At 44.8% G+C, this 22,042-nt stretch overlaps 1 protein-coding gene across 4 annotated transcripts in view; it reads right to left on the bottom strand.

Annotated features, from left to right (window-relative positions):
* Nucleotides 1-22,042, bottom strand: part of ACSL1 (acyl-CoA synthetase long chain family member 1) — a 72,222-nt gene that overhangs the window by 35,000 nt on the left and 15,180 nt on the right. For 2 of the 4 annotated variants that reach the window (XM_067721656.1, XM_067721654.1), the window contains exon 2: nt 16,207-16,433. The exons of 1 other annotated variant lie outside the window; for it this stretch is intronic. In XM_067721656.1, the coding sequence (XP_067577757.1) occupies nt 16,207-16,401 (195 nt within the window). In that variant the 5' untranslated portion in view covers nt 16,402-16,433. Of the gene's footprint in view, nt 1-16,206; nt 16,434-21,394; nt 21,644-22,042 lie in introns of those variants that run through there. One more of the 4 variants, XM_067721657.1, reaches the window with a different exon arrangement.

Genomic DNA, 22,042 nt, shown 5'->3' with positions numbered 1-22,042 from the left:
AACCCGAGGACAAGACATTTATTATTACTCTAATTAGCAAAGTAGCAAAAGTTTGACGATAAAGCAGTAAATGAATTCTATGCCAGAACTGTACAATTTAAGGTATAGGTGAAACACTGGGTGACAGGTCACATTGTCACTTAACTGTAAGGCGTAGTCTATAATTTCAGGAGAGGAGCTGAGTGAAATGAGGGTAGGGAAGACCGAGCAACAAGGTCTGTGTTTTGTTGCTCCATGATGATCACAGTATGCCCATAAGGCCTCATCTTTTTTTTTTTTAATGGTTAAGATGGTAAACATTATGTGTATTTTATCACAATTAGAAGTAATATTTTTTAAAATTTTTAAATTAATTAATATATTTACTTTTGGCTGTGCTGGGTCTTCGTTTCTGTGTGAGGGCTTTCTCTAGTTGCGGCAAGTGGGGGCCACTCTTCATCAGGGTGCGTGGGCCTCTCACTATCGCGGCCTCTCTTGTTGCGGAGCACAGGCTCCAGACGCGCAGGCTCAGTAGTTGTGGCTCACGGGCCTAGTTGTTCCACGGCATGTGGGATCTTCCCAGACCAGGGCTCGAACCCATGTCCCCTGCATTGGCAGGCAGATTCTCAACCAATGCGCCACCAGGGAAGCCCGGGACTCATCATTTTTGATGTGCATACGAGTTACCGTTCATCTTGAACGAAAGTGCTACCCATAAACCCTGGGTGTTAGCAACCTTAGTTACACCTGCAAGGTGAGGGCTTACATGCTGAGTGCAACAGAAGCTCAAATGTCCATATGTGCTACAGAATTGAGCCATTTCAAAGGCAGGGCATTTAACTATCGGGTTATCCAAGTACATGCAGCTATTTCTAGGAACACCTACTTAAATGAAGAAATATTTTAAATCTGGCCTCTCTGGACTTCTGACATAACCTACAGATGGGGGGTGAAGGTGCGGGTTTCAGTTGTACTCAAAAAACAGGGAGAGCTATGCAGACAACCCCAGTGGAATGTGCAGGAAATTGGCCAATAAGATTGAGTCAGGGAGGATCAAGGGTTTTTTCTTTCCTCTTTAATGTGGTTTATACAGTTTTCCCAGTTTTAAAAAAAGAAAAGATTGTGAGTCAGTGGGTAGTGACCATCCTACCGTCAAATCGCGGTCACGAGGATATTTGGCAATGGCTATACAAGCAAAGGTTCCTCTAGAGGTCAGTCTCCCCACGTGGGCTGAGTTAGGAAATAAAAGTTCAAGTTCCCCTCAGGGGCAGTAAGGACAGGAAGACAGTGAACATCTGTGAATCGATGGTTCCCAGCACTAGAGCTCTTGCCAATATTTGAGAAAAAGGAACATCTGATGGTGAGACTCATTTTGCATCACTCCCATATTTAAATGCAAAAGCAGGGACTTCCCTGGTGGCACAGTGGTTAAGAATCTGCCTGCCAATGCAGGGGACAAGGGTTCGAGCCCTGGTCCGGGAAGATCCCACATGCCGAGGAACTAACTGAGCCTGTGCTTTAGAACCCATGAGCCACAACTACTGAAGCCTGTGCGCCTAGAGCCCGTGCTCCGCAACAAGAGAAGCCACCGCAATGAGAAGCCCACGCACCGCAATGAAGAGTAGCCCCTGCTCGCCGCAACTAGAGAAAGCCCGCGCGCAGCAATGAAGACCCAATGTAGCCAAAAATAAATATAAATGAATGAATGAATGAATGAATAAATGCAAAAGCAAATTATTACATCCTTGAGGATTTCTCAGGGATAGAAAGGCCTGAGCTTTACAAATTGTGGTCCCACTTATCTCCATCTAGAAAATGGCCCCAACAGTCAACCACCTATTATGTTACTACCATTTATTTCCTCTAAGGAGATGGATTGGGGGAGGGCAGGAAGTAGGAGGGAGGGAGGGAAGGAGGGAGGAGGGGAAGGAAGGGACAGCAGAGAGGGAGTGGGGAGAACCCAGTAACATCTAAAGAGGCTGCTGAAGACTGGGCTGGATTTTATCTAATCCACCTCTAGGGAGAAAAGCAGCAGGTGGAAACCACAGTTCTCGGGGGTAAAAATGACTTTTTTTTGCTCTTTCCAATATCGTCCATGTAAAATACACTCCTCCCAGCATGTAGATTTCACATGCATCTTACCTGTTCAGGCCACCATCACCTGCAGCCTTTTATAAACAGGCACACAGAGACTTTTCCATCCGGGGACCTAGAGGCTCTCTGGTCATCAGTTCTATCCAGCAACACAAGATCTTTGACAGAGCAAACTAGGGCCTTTATTCAAGACCAGCCAATAGGTGATGTTCCCAACCAGATGTTTTAGGATAATGAACAGGGTATTTTAAAAATACCTAGACTCCTCCATTATGTTGACATAAATGTAACCATGCAACCATGAACCCTCAGGTTTACTACTTGCGCTCACCATTTAACCAGCCAACTTCCTGAGATCCTTTACACACAGTGAGTGAAGAAGGGGCAGAAGCATCCGTTACAACCGGTGCTGGGTGTTCTCATCTGAGTGCAGGAGGTTTGGAAGGAAGTATTCACTTCGAAGATGAGAAAATGGACAAACAGACAGTGGGGAGACCTTCCCGTCTCAGTCCTACGTCTAAAATGCGGCAGAGCGAGCTTCAGACCAGCCTGTAGGACATCCGGGTTCAAACTCGCCCACACACGGTTCATCTCCACCTTGCAGGAGACAAGCCCAGATCCTGGTGGCCACCTGGGGGGGGTCTGGTTCTCTATCACTCTCCTCTAATCCTCAGGAGGCTTTCCTGTCCCCCCACCTCAGCTTCCTCTCCAGTTTTCAGCTTCCTGAGCGCCCCCTGTACCGACGGGAGGACCTGCCTAAGGGGTGGGGGAGGCCGACTCAGTACTTAGCAAACCAGTTCTGTGCCGCCAAACACAGGTCAATCTCGTCACCAGAGAAAACTAGCCAACTGCACGAGGGAAAAAGCTCCCTCCCACCTCCGTGGAAGGGGAGAGAGTTCAGAGGCACAAAATCCAAATTCCCACAAACACACACTGGTCCAGCAAAACAAGCCTGCCTGTAGCGTCTCTGCGTGCTGGCCACTGAGAACGTGCGAGGCACTAGCTCACAGGCGGAAGGAAACGCGTCTGTTCCTTACCCTTGCTCGGCCCTTTAGAGGCTGCTGTGAAGGCGAGGTTTTTGCCCAGAGGCTCAGAAGGCCTACGTCTGCCATGTTTCATTCGACAGGAGTGGACCTTGCTTGGGGCGAGGCTAATTAATTAATTTACTTATTTAGTTATTTATTGGGCCGCGTTGGGTCTTCGTTGCCGCACGCGGGCTTTCTCTAGTTGCAGCGAGCGGGGGCTACTCTTCGTTGTGGTGCGTGGCCTTCTCATTGCGGTGGCTTCTCTTGTGGCAGAGCATGGGCTCTAGGCACGTGGGCTTCAGTAGTTGCAGCACATGGGCTCAGTAGTTGTGGCTCGTGGGCTCTAGAGCCCAGGCTCAGTAGCTGTCGCGCACGGGCTTAGCTGCTCCGCAGCATGTGGCATCTTCCCGGACCAGGGCTTGAACCCGTGTCCCCTCCATCCCACCCTCTGTGCCCCAACTGCTAGGACAACTGGCTGAAAATGCCCTCTGAAGTTGTGATGTTTCTGGAAAACCTGTGTGAAAATTCTCTGAATTTCACAGCAGCAAGGTCGCCAGTGGTGGGGCTAGAAGGGCACATCTCTGCCCACCTCTTTACCTGACCACATGCATAATCATATCACAGGGGAGAACAGGCCGTGGGGAACAGTGACAGAAGCTTGCAATTACAAATGGTAAGTAAGTGAGCGTTAATGCCTAATCACAGATCTACACAAGGATCCCAGACAGATATGAAGCCAGAGCCTCATACCAAGGATTCTTCCAAAGTCTCACACGCTCTCCTAGTCGACTGTTCCCAGGCTTCCCAGAGATGAGAATGAGGTTCACGTTTACGTTCATATTTACACATGACTGCAGGAACAAGGCTGCCCCCTCCCTTCCTCCTAGTGTGGACCTGGCTCAGACCAAGGCCTGAGGAGGCTAACGCCCCTCGCAGATGCCCTGCCAGTCTTCCGCACGCCCACAGGGCTGTGTCAGAGGAGTGAGTGATCCCGCCATCTGGCCGCACCTGCCCTTCCTGGACAGCCTTCCTCTTGCTCTGCCCTTGCAGCTTCCCCTCGGGCTCGTCCCGACGCTGCTGCCCCTCATCCTGCCCAATTCAACAGCTGCTTAAGCCCCTCCACTCAGGTCCAGAAGGGCATCGCCATCCTCGCTGTGCTTTTCCAGCTTTGCTGAGGTGTAATTGACAACACTGTAACATATCTACAGAGGACAATGTGACGTGATACACACACGCGTCGTGAAAGGATCCCCCCATCGAGTGAATTAACACATCCGTCACCTCACATATTTACCCTTTTAAATCTTTTTTGGACACTTAAGTTCTACTCTCTCAGCAAATTTCAATTATACGATACAACATTATCAACTACAGTCACCATGTCAGACATCAGACCCTCAGACCTTATTCCTCTGACAGCTGAAAGTCTGGACCCTTTACCAACCTCTCCCTGTTTCCTCCACCCACCCAGCCCCTGGCAACCACCATTCTACTCACTGTTTCTAGGAGTTCAACTCTTTTTTTGGGGGGGCACCATCATCACCCCTTTGTCTCCACAAGTCCAGGGTAAGAACTTCATAAAAGCTTTCAAACAACGACCTGCTCTCTTCTCGTGTGGAAACTGCTTTGCCAGTTTGCAAGGAGGTCTTTACACCCACACCCTGTGTTGAGCGTGACTCTGCCAGCCACGGGGGAAATCCTACTCAGTGACAGACTCCATAGGCACCTGCACACATGGACTAAGAATGCCAGTCCGTGTCACAGTGGGCACGTGAGCTGGGAGGCCAGAGGTTTGTCCAGATGAGCAATGGCATCAAGAAGGCCTCCCTGGAGGAGGGGACTTTTGAATTCGAAAGCCTTGCTATTTACTGAGCACGTCTTCCACAGGCTGGATGTGCTACCTTTATTTGCTTCTTTCAAGTTCTTCCTGATAAAGAACCGTGGTTCTAGTTTTATGGCATGAAGACAAGTCACTCATGTGACTCTTAGTTTGAGGATGGCCCTTGTCCTCTGCCAGGGCTGGAAGGAGTCCTTGGTGGTCCTTCCTGCTGGACTGTACACTCCACAAGGGCAACAGCCTCTTCCTGCCTGATCTGGGCACACCATGTATTTGCTGAATGAATGCCCATCTCACACCTACTCTGTGACTCAGGGAGGATCGAATCCAGAGTGTCACAGCCTCTATATTTGACTTTCAGCAGCACGGGATTAAAATGCTAAGGCAAGTTCCTCACCATATATATATCCCAACATATGAATGTTTAAATCTCAACCTTTCATGCAAAAGGGTCACCCAGCCAGCATGTGACCTGGATGTCATGAGGTTATCTGGGGTGGAAGTAAGTCATCCATCACGGAGACAGGATGAGTTATACCCAGAGAACTGGTTCTACATATTGAAAGGTATGAACCCACACTAAGCCAAGCCCTGGTAACAAGTCTAAACAGTGACTGTTAAAGACTGACTGGTCGAGTTACCAGAGGTACATTTTCAACTAAGTTGTGACAGTCTTCAAATGAAGCCTTTAAAATGCTAAGGGGCTTCCCTGGTGGCGCAGTGGTTGAGAGTCCGCCTGCCGATGCAGGGGACACGGGTTCGTGCCCCGGGCCGGGAAGATCCCACATGCCACGGCGCGGCTGGGCCCATGAGCCATGGCCGCTGAGCCTGCGCGTCCGGAGACTGTGCTCTGCAACGGGAGAGGCCACAACAGTGAGAGGTCCGCGTACTGCAAAAAAAAAAAACAAAGAAAAACCAAAAAAACCAAAACGCTAAGGACTGGAAGGTATAAAAACGTTTTTACTCGCTACAATGTATTCCCTTCTCTAATTTTTAAGAACAAAACAGTTAACTTGAGTTTTCGTTTCAGTGCATTATAATCTCGTGGTAGGTCTCAAAAATCTTTCCAACGTAATTTGAGAAGATAGCCATCTCAATGCGTGTAAGACATCTTTCATCAATTGGAGGAATTCACATACTCTTCCTGCCACCTCCTTCCCGCAATGGCAATGGTTCTCGTCTATACTTGGTAATGGTTTGTTGCCTAAACCCCTTAAACCCAGGCCCACGACCCCATGAGCACCGAGTTCTGCTCTAACCCCACCTATGCCCGACCCGGTCCAGGGAAGGCAGAAGCTCACCACAACTCGCGCGGGCTGCTGTCCAGGTTCTGACAGCGCTCTGCCCCTCCCCCGGCCCCCACCTCCACCTCATTCTTGACAGTTTCTGATCCTATCGATACATCCAACCTGTGTGGGGGACCCCAGACTCTGTTTCTTACCCTACCTGTACCTTCTCCTCCTTCCATTACTACCTTTGGACTCATTTGCCTGTAACTCCGTTTTCAGAAGAGTCTGCCCCTGGGTTTAGAAACTCTAGCCACTGACTCATCAAATTTACCTACCTACACGGATCCAAAGTTTCCTTATTATCCTGCTTTATCCTTTTCCCCCGACCAGAGTCCTAGTTATAGTACATAACTTTCAACTACCGTAATGAGGCAGCATAACAGAGTTCCAGAACTTCCACTAACTGTATGGTATAATTTCACCTCTATGGGCTCAGTTATTTTCTCGTGTATAAAATGTAAGGGTTCAAAGAGAAGACCTTCATGGAAGAAGAAACTAACATTTACTGAACACTTCTCTTGGGCCGAGCGGATGCTGCTTGCATCTGTGCAGTCTCTGAACACGGCGGGAGGGAAGGTCCCATCACTTCCGTTCTCCAGATGAGGAATCTGAAGGTCAGGCTGGGTGAGCTGCCCAAGGCCGCCTGGTCCAAGCAGAGCGGTCAGGTCCAGCCTCGGCCACAGCTGCCCCTGTCCCTCTGGTCCCTTCCGGCTCCAAAATGCTCTCCTACGCCCCGTAACTGCAACTACCACGGCCTGGGCCCTGACCAATCCCAAAGGGTTTCTGGTCACTCCAGCAAAGATCACCTTCACAAGTGGGACATGAGATCTCAATTCCAGAGAACAGGTTGAGACCAGCTAAAACTGGAAAACTTGCACATCACTTGTGAATGTGATTTGAAAAACAAAAACCAAAAAAACCCAGATATACACACAAAAACTTGCTTTCATCCCCTGCTCAAAGTTACGGAGCTACAGTAGAGAAACGCTGTGGAAGACAGAATTCTTCCCGGACACGTACTGTTGCAGGTTGGGAGCTGTACCTGCAGACAGAGGGCAACGGCTCTCTAAATAGGGTCTTGATCAAACCAGGCTCAAACATTTATGAGAGACTTTTGGGATTCCGTTGCCAACTCCAGTTTCGCTGCCCTATGCTACAGCGTGTGTCTGTATCACCTTTCCTGCACAGGTCTACAGCACGGGTGCTAACATCCACTTTATTACCCTGATTTGTAAAAGGAAATTTTAGAAGCTTTAACTTATCCAGAACCTCTGTGCTGCTGCTTTATTTATTTATTTTCTTCCTTTTTTTTGGCCACACTGTGCGTCATGCAGGATCTTAGTGCCGTGACCTGGGATGGAACCCACGCTCCCTGCAGTGGAATCGTGGAGTCCTAACCACTGGACCGCCAGGGAAGTCCCCACTGTGCTGCTGCTTTAAAAGAAAAGTGTGACTGGGAAGCAGCCCGTGTGGGTAGTGATGAGATGCAGCCAAACCCAAAGGGCAGATTCCTCTCATTCTCACAGCCATGAAGAGTTTACGGGAAGAGGAGGGTGAAAAAACTGCCTATGCAAAATGGGAGGGGGGTGTGAAGGTGGGGATGGGCAAATGGTGCTTACTTGGCTTCAAAGTGGGAACAAAGCAACAATGCTTTATTCCGCCGATCAGCCCCTTCAACAGTGCCAGCCAGACAGGCTCCTGATTAACACTTAATGAATTAAGTTACTGTTTCTGCCGTGCAAGTCCATATGACGATGCTAGCTAGACAAAAGTATCTATGTTACTAAGTATCATAATCCCAAATTCAATATTTTAAGTTCTTTTTTAGATATGCAAAGCAAATTTTGTATCTCTTCCTAAGACCTACAAATTCTGAAAATCAGAGCTAAATCTATTCCTATAAGCAAGGAGAAAAATCAGGAAGCCATACCCCAGGTAATGGAATTAGAGATTTTAATTTTCTTTCTGCTTATCTTCAGTTTTAAATTGTTCTACAGAGAACATGTATGATTATTTTAATAAGGCTCAATAACTTTATGCTAAACTGGAACTTAAAAACCACATTGTAAGTGCCTCTCCAATTTCTCATACGATAAGAATTTGGCTTTTTAAATTTTCACAGTTACTGCTTAATTAAAAATATCTTAAATCTATACTGGCCAAGTACTCTTTTCAGAGTGATGGCAATGCTACGGTGAGACACCAGGTCCTCTGCCAGAAGAGAAGGGATGCCAAAAACTTCACACATATTAGAAAAAATTAACTTCTATTTACGTTTGGTATATGACTAGCTGTTGTGAAATACTAAATTTACCTTCTAACTAGAAATAAAATACAAAGCCAGCTTTCCTCAGCAGTAGTTCATTCTATTTTTACATTTTGGCATGAATTACACTGACATATCATTTTATATATTTTAAGAGTTTCACATTAATGAATCCAAGAAATTGTCTGAAATGAAACAAAGAACTGAAACCCTATAAATAACAAAAAGGTATTAATTAGGCCAGGGCTTCATTTGGAAGGACACACTCTCCTGCTCGTGACCATCAGTCCAGGTCAGAGGAGGGCAGGGAGGGCGTGGGGGGCGACCATTCACTGCTACATCTAAAAGTACATGAGGTGATTCTCTGTTTCCCACTGCTTTTCTTTTGCGAGTCATAAATCCTGAAAATGAATTCTGACCTGGGTAGGGGAAAGCAGGAAACTACAGAGAGTAGGTGAAGAGTCAAAGCACCAGGGCTTCCCTGGTGGCACAGTGGTTGGGAGTCTGCCTGCCGATGCAGGGGACACGGGTTCGTGCCCCGGTCTGGGAGGATCCCACATGCCGCGGAGCGGCTGGGCCCGTGAACCATGGCCGCTGAGCCTGCTCGTCCGGAGCCTGTGCTCTGCAACGGGAGAGGCCACAACAGTGAGAGGCCCGCGTACCGCAAAAAAAAAAAATTAAAAAAAAAAGAGTCAAAGCACCAGTGAACACCTGGCTGCTTCATCTTTTCTATTAACCTTAAAAAGAGATTCTCGAGGGAAGGAAGGTAGAGCAGGAGCGCTGAGACCCTCCCTTTGGACTTCCCGATCACCTCCCCCCGCAGTAAGCCCGAATTACGGAACATCACTCTCTGCTTGGTTCTTAGAGCGATGAGAGCCTGACCTTTTGTTTGGCCAAGTTAAACACAACCATGGCACCCAACTCTACCTTACATATCTCTTTTTTTTTTTCCTGATTTTTTTTTTTACATCTTTATTGGAGTATAATTGCTTTACAATGGTGTGTTAGTTTCTGCTTTATAACAAAGTGAATCAGTTATACATATACATATGTTCCCATACCTCCTCCCTCTTGCGTCTCCCTCCCTCCCACCCTCCCTATCCCACCTTACACACCTCTTGAATGTCCTTGATTCTTCACACCCATCCTAAATTCTGTGGCCACATTAACCCTGCAGGCTCCCAGTCCGGCCTCATCCTATTAGAACTCTCCAAGTCCCAACTCCCTCACGTGAGAGGCACCGGCATCACAACTAACTGCCGAACAATCGTCAACAGGAAGACACCGGAACTCACCAAAAAAGACACCCCACATCCAAAGACAAACGAGAAGCCCCAGTGAGACGGTAGAGGGGCACAATCACAATAAAATCAAATCCCATAACCGCTGGGTGGGTGACTCACAAACTGGAGAACACTTATACCACTGAAGTCCACCCACTGGAGTGAAGGCTCTGAGCCCCACGTCAGGCTTCCCCACGTGGGGGTCCGGCAACGGGAGGAGGAATTCCCAGAGAATCAGACTTTGAAGGCTAGTGGGATTTGATTGCAGGACTTTGAAAGGACTGGGGGAAACAGAGACTCCGCTCTTGAAGGGCACACACAAAGTAGTGTGTGCACTGGGACCCAGGGTAAGAAGCAGTGACCCCAGGGGAGACTGAGACAGACCTACCTGCTAGTGTTGGAGGGTCTCCTGCAGAGGCGGGGGGTGGGTGGGGGTGGGGGTGGTGGTGGTGGTGGTGGTGGTGGCTGTGGCTCACCTCAGGGACAAGGACACTGCAGGCTCCAGTGCTGGGTTGCCTCAGGCCAAACAACTAACAGGGAGGGATCTCAGCCCCACCCATCACTAGACAAGCAGATTAAAGTTTTACTGAGCTCTGTCCACCAGAGCAGCACCCACCTCTACCCACCACCAGTCCCACCAACCATGAAGCTTGCACAAGCCTCTTAGATAGCCTCATCCACCAGAGGGCAGACAGCAGAAGCAAGAAGAACTACAATCGGGCAGCCTGTGGAACAAAAACCACATTCACAGAAACATAGACAAAATGAAAAGGCAGAGGACTATGTACCAGATGAAGGAACAAGATAAAACCCCAGAAAACCAACTAAATGAAGTGGAGAGAGGCAATCTTCCAGAAAAAGAATTCAGAATAGTGATAGTGAGATGATCCAGGACCTCAGAAAAAGAATGGAGGCAAAGATCGAGAAGATGCAAGAAATGTTTCACAAAGATGTAGAAGAATTAAAGAACAAACAAACAGAGGCGAACGATACAATAACTAAAATGAGAAGTACACTAGAAGGAATCAATACCAGAATAACTGAGGCAGAAGAACGGATAAGTGACCTGGAAGACAGAATGGTGGAATTCACTGCTGAGGAACAGAATAAAGAAAAAAGAATGAAAAGAAATGAAGACAGCCTAAGAGACCTCTGGACATTAAACGCAACAACATTCGCATTATAGGGGTCCCAGAAGGAGAAGAAAAAGAGAAAGAACCTGAGAAAATATTTGCAGAGATTACGGTCAAAAAATTCCCTAACATGGGAAAGGAAATAGCCACCCAAGTCCAGGAAGCGCAGAGGGTCCCAGGCAGGATAAAACCAAGGAGAAACATGCCGAGACACATAGTAATCAAACTGACAAAAAAAATTATTAAAAGCAACAAGGGAAAAATGACAAATAACATACAAGGGAACTCCCATAAGGTTAACAGCTGCTTTCTCAGCAGAAACTCCACAAGCCAGAAGGGAGTGGCATGATATATTTAAAGTGATGAAAGGGAAGAACCTATAACCAAGATTACCCAGCAAGGGTCTCATTCAGATTTGACGGAGAAATCAAAAGCTTTCCAGACAAGCAAAAGCTAAGAGAATTCAGCACCACCAAACCAGCTCTACAACAAATGCTAAAGGAACTTCTCTAAGTGGGAAACACAAGAGAAGAAAAGGACCTGCAAAAACAAACCCAAAACATTCAGAAAATGGTAATTCAGAACACACATATCGATAATTACCTTAAATGTCAATGGATTAAATGCTCCAACCAAAAGACACAGGCTCGTTGAATGGACACAAAAACAAGACCTGTATATATGCTGTCTACAGAGATGCTCTTCAGACCTAGGGACACATACAGACTGAAAGTGAGGGGATGCAAAGAGATATTCCATGCAAATGGAAATCAAAAGAAAGCTGAAGTAGCAATACTCATATCAGATAGAATAGACTCTAAAGGATGTTACAAGAGACAAGGAAGGACACTACATAATGATCAAGGGATCAATCCAAGAAGAAGATATAATAACAATTATAAATATATATGCACCCAACATAGGAGCACCTCAATACATAAGGCAAATGCTAACAGCTATAAAAGAGGAAATTGACAGTAACACAACAACAGTGGGGGATTTTAAAACCTCACTTACACCAATGGACAGATCACCCATACAGAAAATTAATAAGGAAACAAAAGCTTTAAATGACACTACAGACCAGATAGATTTAATTGATATTTATGCAACATTCCATCTGAAAACAGCAGATTACACTTTCTTCCCAAGTGTACACAGAACACTCTCCAGGATAGATCACATCTTGGGTCACAAGTCAAGCCTCGGTAAATTTAAGAAAACTGAAATCATATCAAGCATTTTTTCCGACCGCAACACTGAGATTAGAAGTAAATTACAGGGAGAAAAACGTAAAAAGCACGAACACATGGAGGCTAAACAATACATTACTAAATAACCAAGAGATCACTGAAGAAATCAAAGAGGAAATCAAAAACTACCTAGAGACAATGAAAACACGACCATCCAAAACCTATGGGATGCAGCAAAAGCAGTTCTAAGAGGGAAGTTTATAGCAATACAATCCTACCTCAAGAAACAAGAAAAACCTCAAATAAACAATCTAACCTTACACCTAAAGGAACCAGAGAAAGAAGAACAAACAAAACCCAAAGTTAGTAGATGGAAAGAAATCATAAAGATCAGAGCAGAAATAAATGAAATAGAAACAAAGAAAACAATAGCAAAGATCAATAAAACTAAAAGTTGGTTCTTTGAGAAGATAAACAAAATTGATAAACCATTAGCCAGACTCATCAAGAAAAAGAGGGAGAGGACTCAAATTAATAAAATTGGAAATGAAAAAGGAGAAGTTGCAACAGACACTGCAGATATTACAAAGCATCCTACTACAAGCAACTCTATGCCAATAAAATGGACAACCTGGAAGAAATGGACAAATTCTTAGAAAAGCACAGCCTTCCGAGACTGAACCAGGAAGAAATAGAAAATAAAAACAGACCAATCACAAGTAATGAAATTGAAACTGTGATTAAAAATTGTCCAACAAACAAAAGCCCAGGACCAGATGGCCTCACAGGTGAATTCTATCAAACATTTAAAGAAGAGTTAACACCTATCCTTCTCAAACTCTTCCAAAAAATTGCAGAGGAAGGAACACTCCCAAACTCATTCTATGAGGCCACCATCACCCTGACACCAAAATCAGAGAAAGATACTACAAAAAAAGAAAATTACAGACCAATATCACTAATGAATATAGATGCAAAAACCTACAACAAAATACAAGCAAACAGAATCCAACAACATGTTAAAAAGATCATACACCATGATCAAGTGAGATTTATCCCAGGGATGCAAGGATTCTTCAATATACACAAATCAATCAATGTGATATTAACAAATTGAAGAATTAAAACCATATGATCATCTCAATAGATGCAGAAAAGGCTTTTGACAAAACTCAACACCCATTTATGATAAAAAGTCTCCAGAAAGTGGGCATAGAGGGAACCTACCTCAACATAATAAAGGCCATAGATGACAAACCCACAGCAAACATCATTCTCAATGGTGAAAACCTGAAAGCATTTCCTCTGAGATCAGGAACAAGACAAGGATGTCCACTCTCACAACTATTATTCAATATAGTTTTGTAAGTCCTAGCCACAGCAATCAGAGAAGAAAAAGAAATAAAAGGTATACAAATTGGAAAAGAAGAAGTAAAACTGTCACTGTTTGCAGATGACATGATACCATACATAGAGAATCCTAAAGATGCCACCAGAAAACTACTAGAGCTAATCAATGAATTTGGTAAAGTTGCAGGATACAAAATTAATGCACAGAAACTTCTTGCATTCCTATACACTAACAACAAAAGATCAGAAAGAGAAATTAAGGAAACAATCCCATTCACCACTGCAACAAAAAGAATAAAATACCTAGGAATAAATCTAAGGTTTACCTAAGGAGGTAAAAGTCCTGTACTCAGAAAACTATAAGACACTGATAAAAGAAATTAAAGATGACTCAAACAGATGGAGAGATATACCATGTTCTTAGACTGGAAGAATCAATATTGTGAAAATGACTATACAAAGCATTTGCAATGCTTTGCAAATTTAGCAATGCTTTAGCAAATTTAGCAATGCTTTAGCAATTTAGCAATTTAGCAATGCTATGCAAATGCTTTGCATAAAGCAATCTACAGATTCAATGCAGTCCCTATCAAATTAACAATGGCACTTTTTACAGAACTAGAACAAAAAATCTTAAAACGTGTAAGGAGGCAAAAAGACCCTGAATAGCCAAAGCAATCTTGAGGGAAAAAAACAGAGCTAGAGGAATCAGACTCCCTGACTTCAGACTACACTACAAAGCTACAGTAATCAAGACAATACGGTAATGGCATAAAAACAGAAATACAGATCAATGGAGCAGGATAGAAAACCCAGAGATAAACCCAAGCACCTATGGTCAAACTAATCTACGACAAAGGAGCCAAGGATATACAATGAAGAAAAGACAGTCTCTTCAATAAGTGGTGCTGGGAAAACTGGACAGCTACATGTAAAAGAATGAAATTAGAACACTCCCTAACACCATACAGAAAAATAAATTCAAAATGGATTCAAGACCTAAATGTAAGACCGGACAGTATAAAACTCTTAGATGTAAACAGGAAGAACACTCTTTGACATAAATCACAGCAAGATCTTTTTTGATCCACCTCCTAGAGTAATGGAAGTAAAAACAAATATAAACAAATAGGACCTAATGAAATTTAAAAGCTTTTGCACAGCAAAGGAAACTATAAACAAGTCGAAAAGACAACCCTCAGAATGGGAGAAATATCTGCAAATGAATCAACGGACGACGGATTAATCTCCAAAATATACAAGCAGCTCATTCAGCTCAATATCAAAAAAACAAACAACCCAATCCAAAAATGGGCAGAACACCTAAATAGGCATTTCTCCAAAGAAGACATGCAGATGGCCAAGAGGCACATGAAAAGCTGCTCAACATCACTAATTATTAGAGAAATGCAAATCAAAACTACAATGAGGTATCACCTAATGCTGGTTAGAATGGGCATCATCAGAAAATCTACAAACAAATGCTGGAGAGGGTGTGGAGAAAAGGGAACCCTCTTGCACTGTTGGTGGGAATGTAAATTGATATAGCCACTGGAGGTTCCTTATAAAACTAAAAATAGAATTACCATATGACCCAGCAATCCCACTACTGGGCATATACCCAGAGGAAACCATAATTCAAAAAGACACATGCACCCTAATGTTCACTGCAGCACTATTTACAATAGCCAGGTCATGGAAGCAACCTAAATGCCCATCGACAGATGAATGGATAAAGAAGATGTGGTACATATATACAATGGAATATTACTCAGCTATAAAAAGGAATGAAATTGGGTCACTTGTAGAGATGTGGATGGATCTAGAGACTGTCATATAGAGTGAAGTAAGTCAGAAAGAGAAAAAGAAGTATCATATATTAATGCATATATGTGGAATCTAGAAAAATAGTACAGATGGACCTGTTTGCAAGGCAGAAACAGAGACACAGATGTAGAGAACAAACGTATGGATACCAAGGAGGGAAAGCGGCGGGGGTGGGGTGGTGGTGGTGGGATGAATTGGGAGACTGGGATTGACATGTATACACTAATATGTATAAAATAGATAACTAATAAGCTGCTGTATAAAAAAATAAAATAAAATTCAAGAATTAAAAAAAAGCTTAAAAAAACAAAAAACAGATGTACCATACTAATGTTAGATGTTAATAATAGCAGAAATAGATGTGGGATTTAGGAAATTCTGTAATTTTTCTGTAAATCTAAAACTGTTCTAAAATCTCAACTAAAAAAAAATTTGATATAAAGAAGCAATTAATGAGTATGCAGCCAAAACAAAAAAAGAAACAAATACCTGAGTCCTTTTTAACCCCTGTGCAATGTGTTCCAGGTATCAGACAACCACAGGTGAAATCCTTCTTTCTCTAACAATTGACTACCGTCTTCTCCGCTGAGGGCAGGGACCCTGTGCCTGTCCTTTCCCCTCTCAGGATCCTCCGGGCACAGCTCAGAGCCCAGCGCAGGGCAGAAGCCCCATGAGATTACGGGACGAGCCTCTGCTCCGTGTGATGTGGCCAGACACCCAAGCAGCATCACTGCCTGTGTCCCTCTGCCCTATTTTTTTGCCCTCCTCTTCTCATCACTGCTGAAATTCTGTTTGGGGAGCACATTCAGTTTACAAAGTGCCCCACCAATATCTGCTTGTGATTAGGATCTTGCCCGACGCCGCCTTCGATGGGGCTTGGAACCTGTGGAGAGAGAGGCAGAGGCCCGGGGGCGGCCAGGCTCCACTTACCGCCACCTGCACCGACTGCATGGCCAGGTCGCACGGTGGCTTCAGGGCCCGCGGCCGTGTGGCATACCAGAAGGTGGTGAGCGCCGCGAACGCACCGAAGCCCATGAGCGTGTTGGTTGGAAGGGTGCGCACGTACTGCCGGAAGTCAACCATCTCTGGCATCCGAAAGAACTGGGACAGCTCGTGGGCTTGCATCGTCCTGGGTTGGTAGCACCCTACACCGATATCTGCCAGAGAGAAAAACGTCACGTTCATTCCAGGGTGGCGCGATGCTGCTCCAGACTCCCCGGGGCCGATCATCAGCTCGACGCTGGCTGACCAATCGGGGGCATTAAAGCCACAGGCTGATGGTCCAGGTCTTTTCCTGGCTGTCAAATCTCATTTTTCTAAAAACATTTTAGGAATTCGTTTTACTTCTATCACCTTGTGTAAAGTTTTCGTTGACCATATTAAAAAGATTTAGTCACTCAGAATTCCTGCCATATAATGTTCCAAGGGGCATAAGTTACTATTTTCTTGCCTTATATTCTCTCTCTTGTTCTCTTCCACCTAATCAAACACACTCAACTCTCATTATCACAGCTGATGGGGAGAAGAACAGAGAGCAGAAAGTAGCCCGAACCACCCGAAGGCCATCAGTTTCCATTTCTTCTGACAAAGCTCAGCACAAGCTCCCCAGCTGGTGAAAGAGACCAAGCCGGGTTTTGAGTGGGCCCCTCACCTTCCCCACAAAAGCAGCCGTATAAGCGCAGGGGAAACTGGCGTTGGCTATGCTAACAAAACAGTGTCACTTATATTCCTCAAGCTATTATAGCTAAAATAAATAATAAAAGGGTGTGCATAAATATCTAGAGATATTTATCTAGCAAATATCTAGAGAGATTATAGCATAGTATTTGAGAGAAAGTACAAAATAGTATTTAAGATCCTAGATTCTACAGCCAAACCCCACCCCCCAGCTCATCAGCTGTATGACTGGGGACAAATCACTTGCCCTTTCTGTGCCTCAGTTTCCTCAACCATAAAAACAGCACCTATCTCATAGGGCTTTTATAAGGACTAAATGGTTCACATAAAGAGCTTAGAATGGTGTGAGGCACCACAATGTGTTCAATCCACGTTGGGCATTATTATTATTTCCTCTATCGACATTCTGTGATTAGTCCTGCACGGAGAACAGTAAGAGACAGAGGTAACAAAAGATGACACAACTACGAGGAGTTTACATACAAAATTAAGAAGCCAAAACACACAGAAGAAAATCAGATGAACAGCCCCATATATATATTAAAGCCTCAAATTGAATATTATAAACAATTTATATATATATATATCAATGTAAAAATTAATGTGCAGTACAGAGAACAAATAAGAATAATTCTAATTAGAAAATTATTGATGAATAACTGCTCTAAAGTATGTTTGGCAGTACAGGGAAGGAAATCCTAGGAAACGATCTGAAAGACTTTTCTCAGAAACTGCCTGGCAATGCGACATGTTAACCTTTATCATTAATTCAGACGGTATTTTTGAGCTCCTTATTTTATGTTTTTTAAACAGCTAGGTCCCAAGACTGAAAATCGTTTTTTTTTTTCCAAATATAGAAATCCTCTTCAAATTTAAATCTTCATCACCGTATATATCTTTTTACAGAGCTGCAGAATATCAGGGGCTTTCACTGGCCGTCAGTTCTCTAGGAGGCAATGTAATGCAATCTTGTGCTACAACAGCCCTGTGTAGGCATACGTACACACACACAGACACACAGACAATTTTGAGCTTTAACATGACAACGGAGAAGGAGCAGGTAAGTGCATTTCTGCAGGTCATAACTGTGCAGAGAAAGCACCAGCACTTATAAAACCACTGACCATCTGTGCCACCAACAGCTGGCTGCTGGGTGACACACCACTGCAGAAACAGACTAGGCCGCGGGGCAGGGGCGGAGTAGGGGGTGGACGTGCTCACCCGGTGCTTAGCCAGCCTGCCAAGGTCTCTCAGGGCATCCGTCACATGCGCAGTCCTGTGCTGCTGCCCACTGGGCTAAAGGTAACTAGCAGACAAAATCCGTACTTGACTTCCCAAGAGAACAGACAGTGGAGGATAGGCCAATGAGAAGCTGGGCGCAGTCACCCCACTGGGCAGGGACAGGACCAGTGAGTGTCAATGCCGGTGCCAGTTCCGAAGACAGACACTGTTTTCTTTCTGCTCAGCATCCCAAGAAGGAGAGACAATGGGCATATTTTTTTTAAAACCACTGAAATGAACGATCAGATGTTGGGTGGTCATGTCAAACGGACATAAGACAGATCAAGAAAGTAACTGATTATCGGTACACTGACAGCGGGTTTCTTCTAGATGAATTCATAACTCGAACTGAACTACCCCAGCCATTCAACAAATCTGGGCATCTTGTGTGGGCTAGGAGCTGGGAAGAAAGTGCCAGATGAGCTGGTCTGGGCTCTCAACGGGCTAACCAGCTAGTGGGGGAGATAAACAAGCAGTATCTGTCTGCAAGGTGGAGTAAGTGTTAGCACCGTTAAGATCCAGTGATCAGGGAAGACCTCTCTGAGGAGGGGATGTTTACACCGAGACCTCGAGGATAAGCAGACAAATCAAGTCCAGGTCTTACTGGCCCCGAGTGGTCAGATTTCACAAACAGTATTGCAACCCCACGGTTGCGCAGAAACCTTATGCATACAGTGTGCACACCTGCCTTTCCCTCCAATCATCTGGCTGTCTGCATCACCCCACAGCACTTCGAGTCTGGATGGGAGGTACCCGCCCTATTTATTACACACAAGCCTGCCCTTCCCTCCTCTCTCCCCAAAGTCCCTGAAGTCATTTCCATGAAACCTAGATCGTGCGAATTTACAGGAGTTGTTCAACAGACTCACATCCCTGTGTGAGAATATTAAATCATCCCCCCAGAAACAAACACAGTCATAAACAAGTGATTAATTTTTTATATTCTATTATATTCAGCATCAGCAATAGGCAAGCTACAAGTAGACGGCGCTGTACTAAGGAAGAAACGTCTACTTCTAGAAATAGGTCTAGGAAAGAAAACTTAAAACAAAACAGAACCCAGAAAATTGCTGATTCGGTAGCATTATACTAAGAAAGAAATAAGTCTATTTCTAGAAATAAGGAAAGAAAACTTAAAACAAAACCCAGAAAATTGCTGATTCGGTAGCATTATACTAAGAAAGAAATGTCTATTTCTAGAAGTAAGTCTAGGAGAGAAAACTTAAAAAAAAGAAAAAACAAAACCCAGAAAATTGCTGATTCAGTAGCATTGTACTAAGAAAGAAATGTCTATTTCTAGAAATAAGTCTAGGAAAGGAAACTTAAAACAAAACAAAACCCAGAAAATGGCTGATTCGGTAGCATTGTACTAAGAAAGAAATGTCTACTTCTAGAAGTAAGTCTAGGAAAGAAAACTTAAAAAAAAAACAAAACAAAACCCAGAAAATTGCTGATTCGGTAGCATTATACTAAGAAAGAAATAAGTCTATTTCTAGAAATAAATTTAGGAAAGAAAACTTAAAAAAAAAACGAAACAAAACAGAAAAGTGCTGATTCAGTAGCACCCATGCAAGAACATTTTATTAGGTACTAATCCGTAACACTAAGGATTTCAATCCAGCTAAATTCTTATCTTTCGTGGGTGATGATGACAAGCTATCGCAGTTTAATTCATGCCTTTTAGCTGGCAGCCAGGTAGCGAGCTGCCAGTCCACTTTGCTGAACAAATGGGCTAACGCTGTCCATGGGAGAACTACAGTCCACACAGGGAAGAACGCAGGCAATGCCTCACGCAGATCCACGTAAGGGAGAACTCTTCGATGTGAATGGGGAGCGTTATAAATCTTTTCCCTGCCATTTAACTGCTCTTAAGGAAACGGCACTTGGGCTATTTAGAAATGGAGGCAGACCTACATTCAAAGAAAATTAGCCACAATAAATAGCCTTTCAATGCTCCAGCTGAACACAAACACCACGTCTTAAGACAGTCCCAGCAGGTCTCTAAGAAGTATCAAGACTCACGTACTTGCCAACAAGCGGTTAAAACCCAGATTTTATGCTTGTTCCAACGGTGCTCTAGTTGGAATCTTTTTCCTAATTCTTAAATTTCCACATCACCATCTCAGGCAGTTTTTTATAGCCCAGGCATATAATCATGGTGCTGTTTGCTAAGAACATGATTCAGTCGGCTTTTAAGCCGGCTTAAGCGGCCAGTATTTGTTGCACACACAAGGCTACTGGCAGCCAGCTCCTCCTCCCCTATAGCTACTCTCACACCGACAGAAAGTGAGCTCGCTCAGTTGAGTCTTTTGAAATTCCTATAAAGCTGGAGTCTAAAACCACAGGATGACGGGGAGTGTACCAATGGTGGGGGAAACCTGGCACAAGCTCACTGCAAAGAACCAGAGCAGAGGACGCCTTTAAATAGACCTGGGTAGAAATAGATGTACGAGCAGGGGAATAGAAACTGGACTGCATGACTGTCAGAAAACAGAAATCCTGGCACCCATCTGCCCGAACTTTGGGAAGAGGAGCTAAATGATACAATTAGCATCAATGTGGTGTTTTGGAAAGGCTTTCACATCGTGTGTCTCACTTAAACATCAAAATATAAAATCTGATGAGGAAACAGAGGCTGGACACTTAACAAGGCTTCCGGAAGGTATCTCCCAAGACCGGGACACCAACCCAACTAAACTCATGCTTTTTCCTCTACAGGAACAATTCTTACCCTGTGCTGGGCCGCTGACTCGCTCCACTGAGAACATGCACGTGCTTGTTTGCACCTGGGGCTCCCAAGCCCCCCACAGCCCACACCCCAGGTTAGGAACCATGAGAGCAGGCGGCCTCTACAGGTCCCTCCAGCACTCACACGCCACAGTATTAGGAGAGCTCGCCATCTGAAATCCATCTCACTCTCCATGTCCTACAGAACCGCTAGCATTCACCCCTTTACCTTGGCCTGGGAGCATGTGGGTTCAAGGCCCACTGTACACAAAGGGTCACCTCTTACCATTCCGTTTGCACCAGGAAAAAAGTGGCTCAGAGCCAGAGGTGACTCACAAGGGCATCATTCTCTATGGACACACACACACACACACACACACACACACACACACACGCACTCACAGCTCCTGCGATTCTGCAAACAGATACTTACATTAGCATTTTATTTTCTTCGTGTCATTTATAAATCCCCCAAATGGGTGAGCTGGATGTTTCTCTCCTTCTAAAGTTCCTCGAGCTTTCATCCAGCTAAATAATAGCGGTCTGATGGACTATTTCACCAGGAATGCAGCCCTCAAACAAACCCACACAAATAGTACCCTTGCCCCGGCAGCAGCAAATGAAGAAGTCCTGACGTCTCGCCTTCAAGTAGCAAAAAGCCAAGCTGGCGAGATGCTGCCATTCTTTATCCACCTCCTCCCCTGCACAACAGGCTATTTACAGAGGCCTGAAAGTGCCCTCTGTGTCCGGCACTAGCTGGGCACAGCTCAGCCTCGAGAGCAACAAGAGAGCAGCAGCCAGACCGTGTGCTGTTCTTTCAACGGGGCCTCTCCAGACCCGCTGGATTCTTGCTCCTTAACCCTGGCTGGCAAAGTACCTAAAGCTAGATTTGCTTGAACCATCCCCTCTGGAACCGAAAGAGCAGTCAGGCTCCCTGCAGAGAGTGGGAGCTACAGAAGCTCCACAGAGGTGCCCAGGTCTGCTGTTCCAACCCCATCCCACGGGGGAATTCCTGACGGCGGTCGCTGCCCCTGGACCATCTCCTCATCCTGAGCACAAGAAGGACAAGGACCACTTGGGT

Source organism: Pseudorca crassidens, chromosome 21, assembly GCF_039906515.1.
Source record: "Pseudorca crassidens isolate mPseCra1 chromosome 21, mPseCra1.hap1, whole genome shotgun sequence".
NCBI classification, from domain to species: domain Eukaryota; kingdom Metazoa; phylum Chordata; class Mammalia; order Artiodactyla; family Delphinidae; genus Pseudorca; species Pseudorca crassidens.
This window is presented reverse-complemented; position numbering and strand designations above follow the sequence as displayed.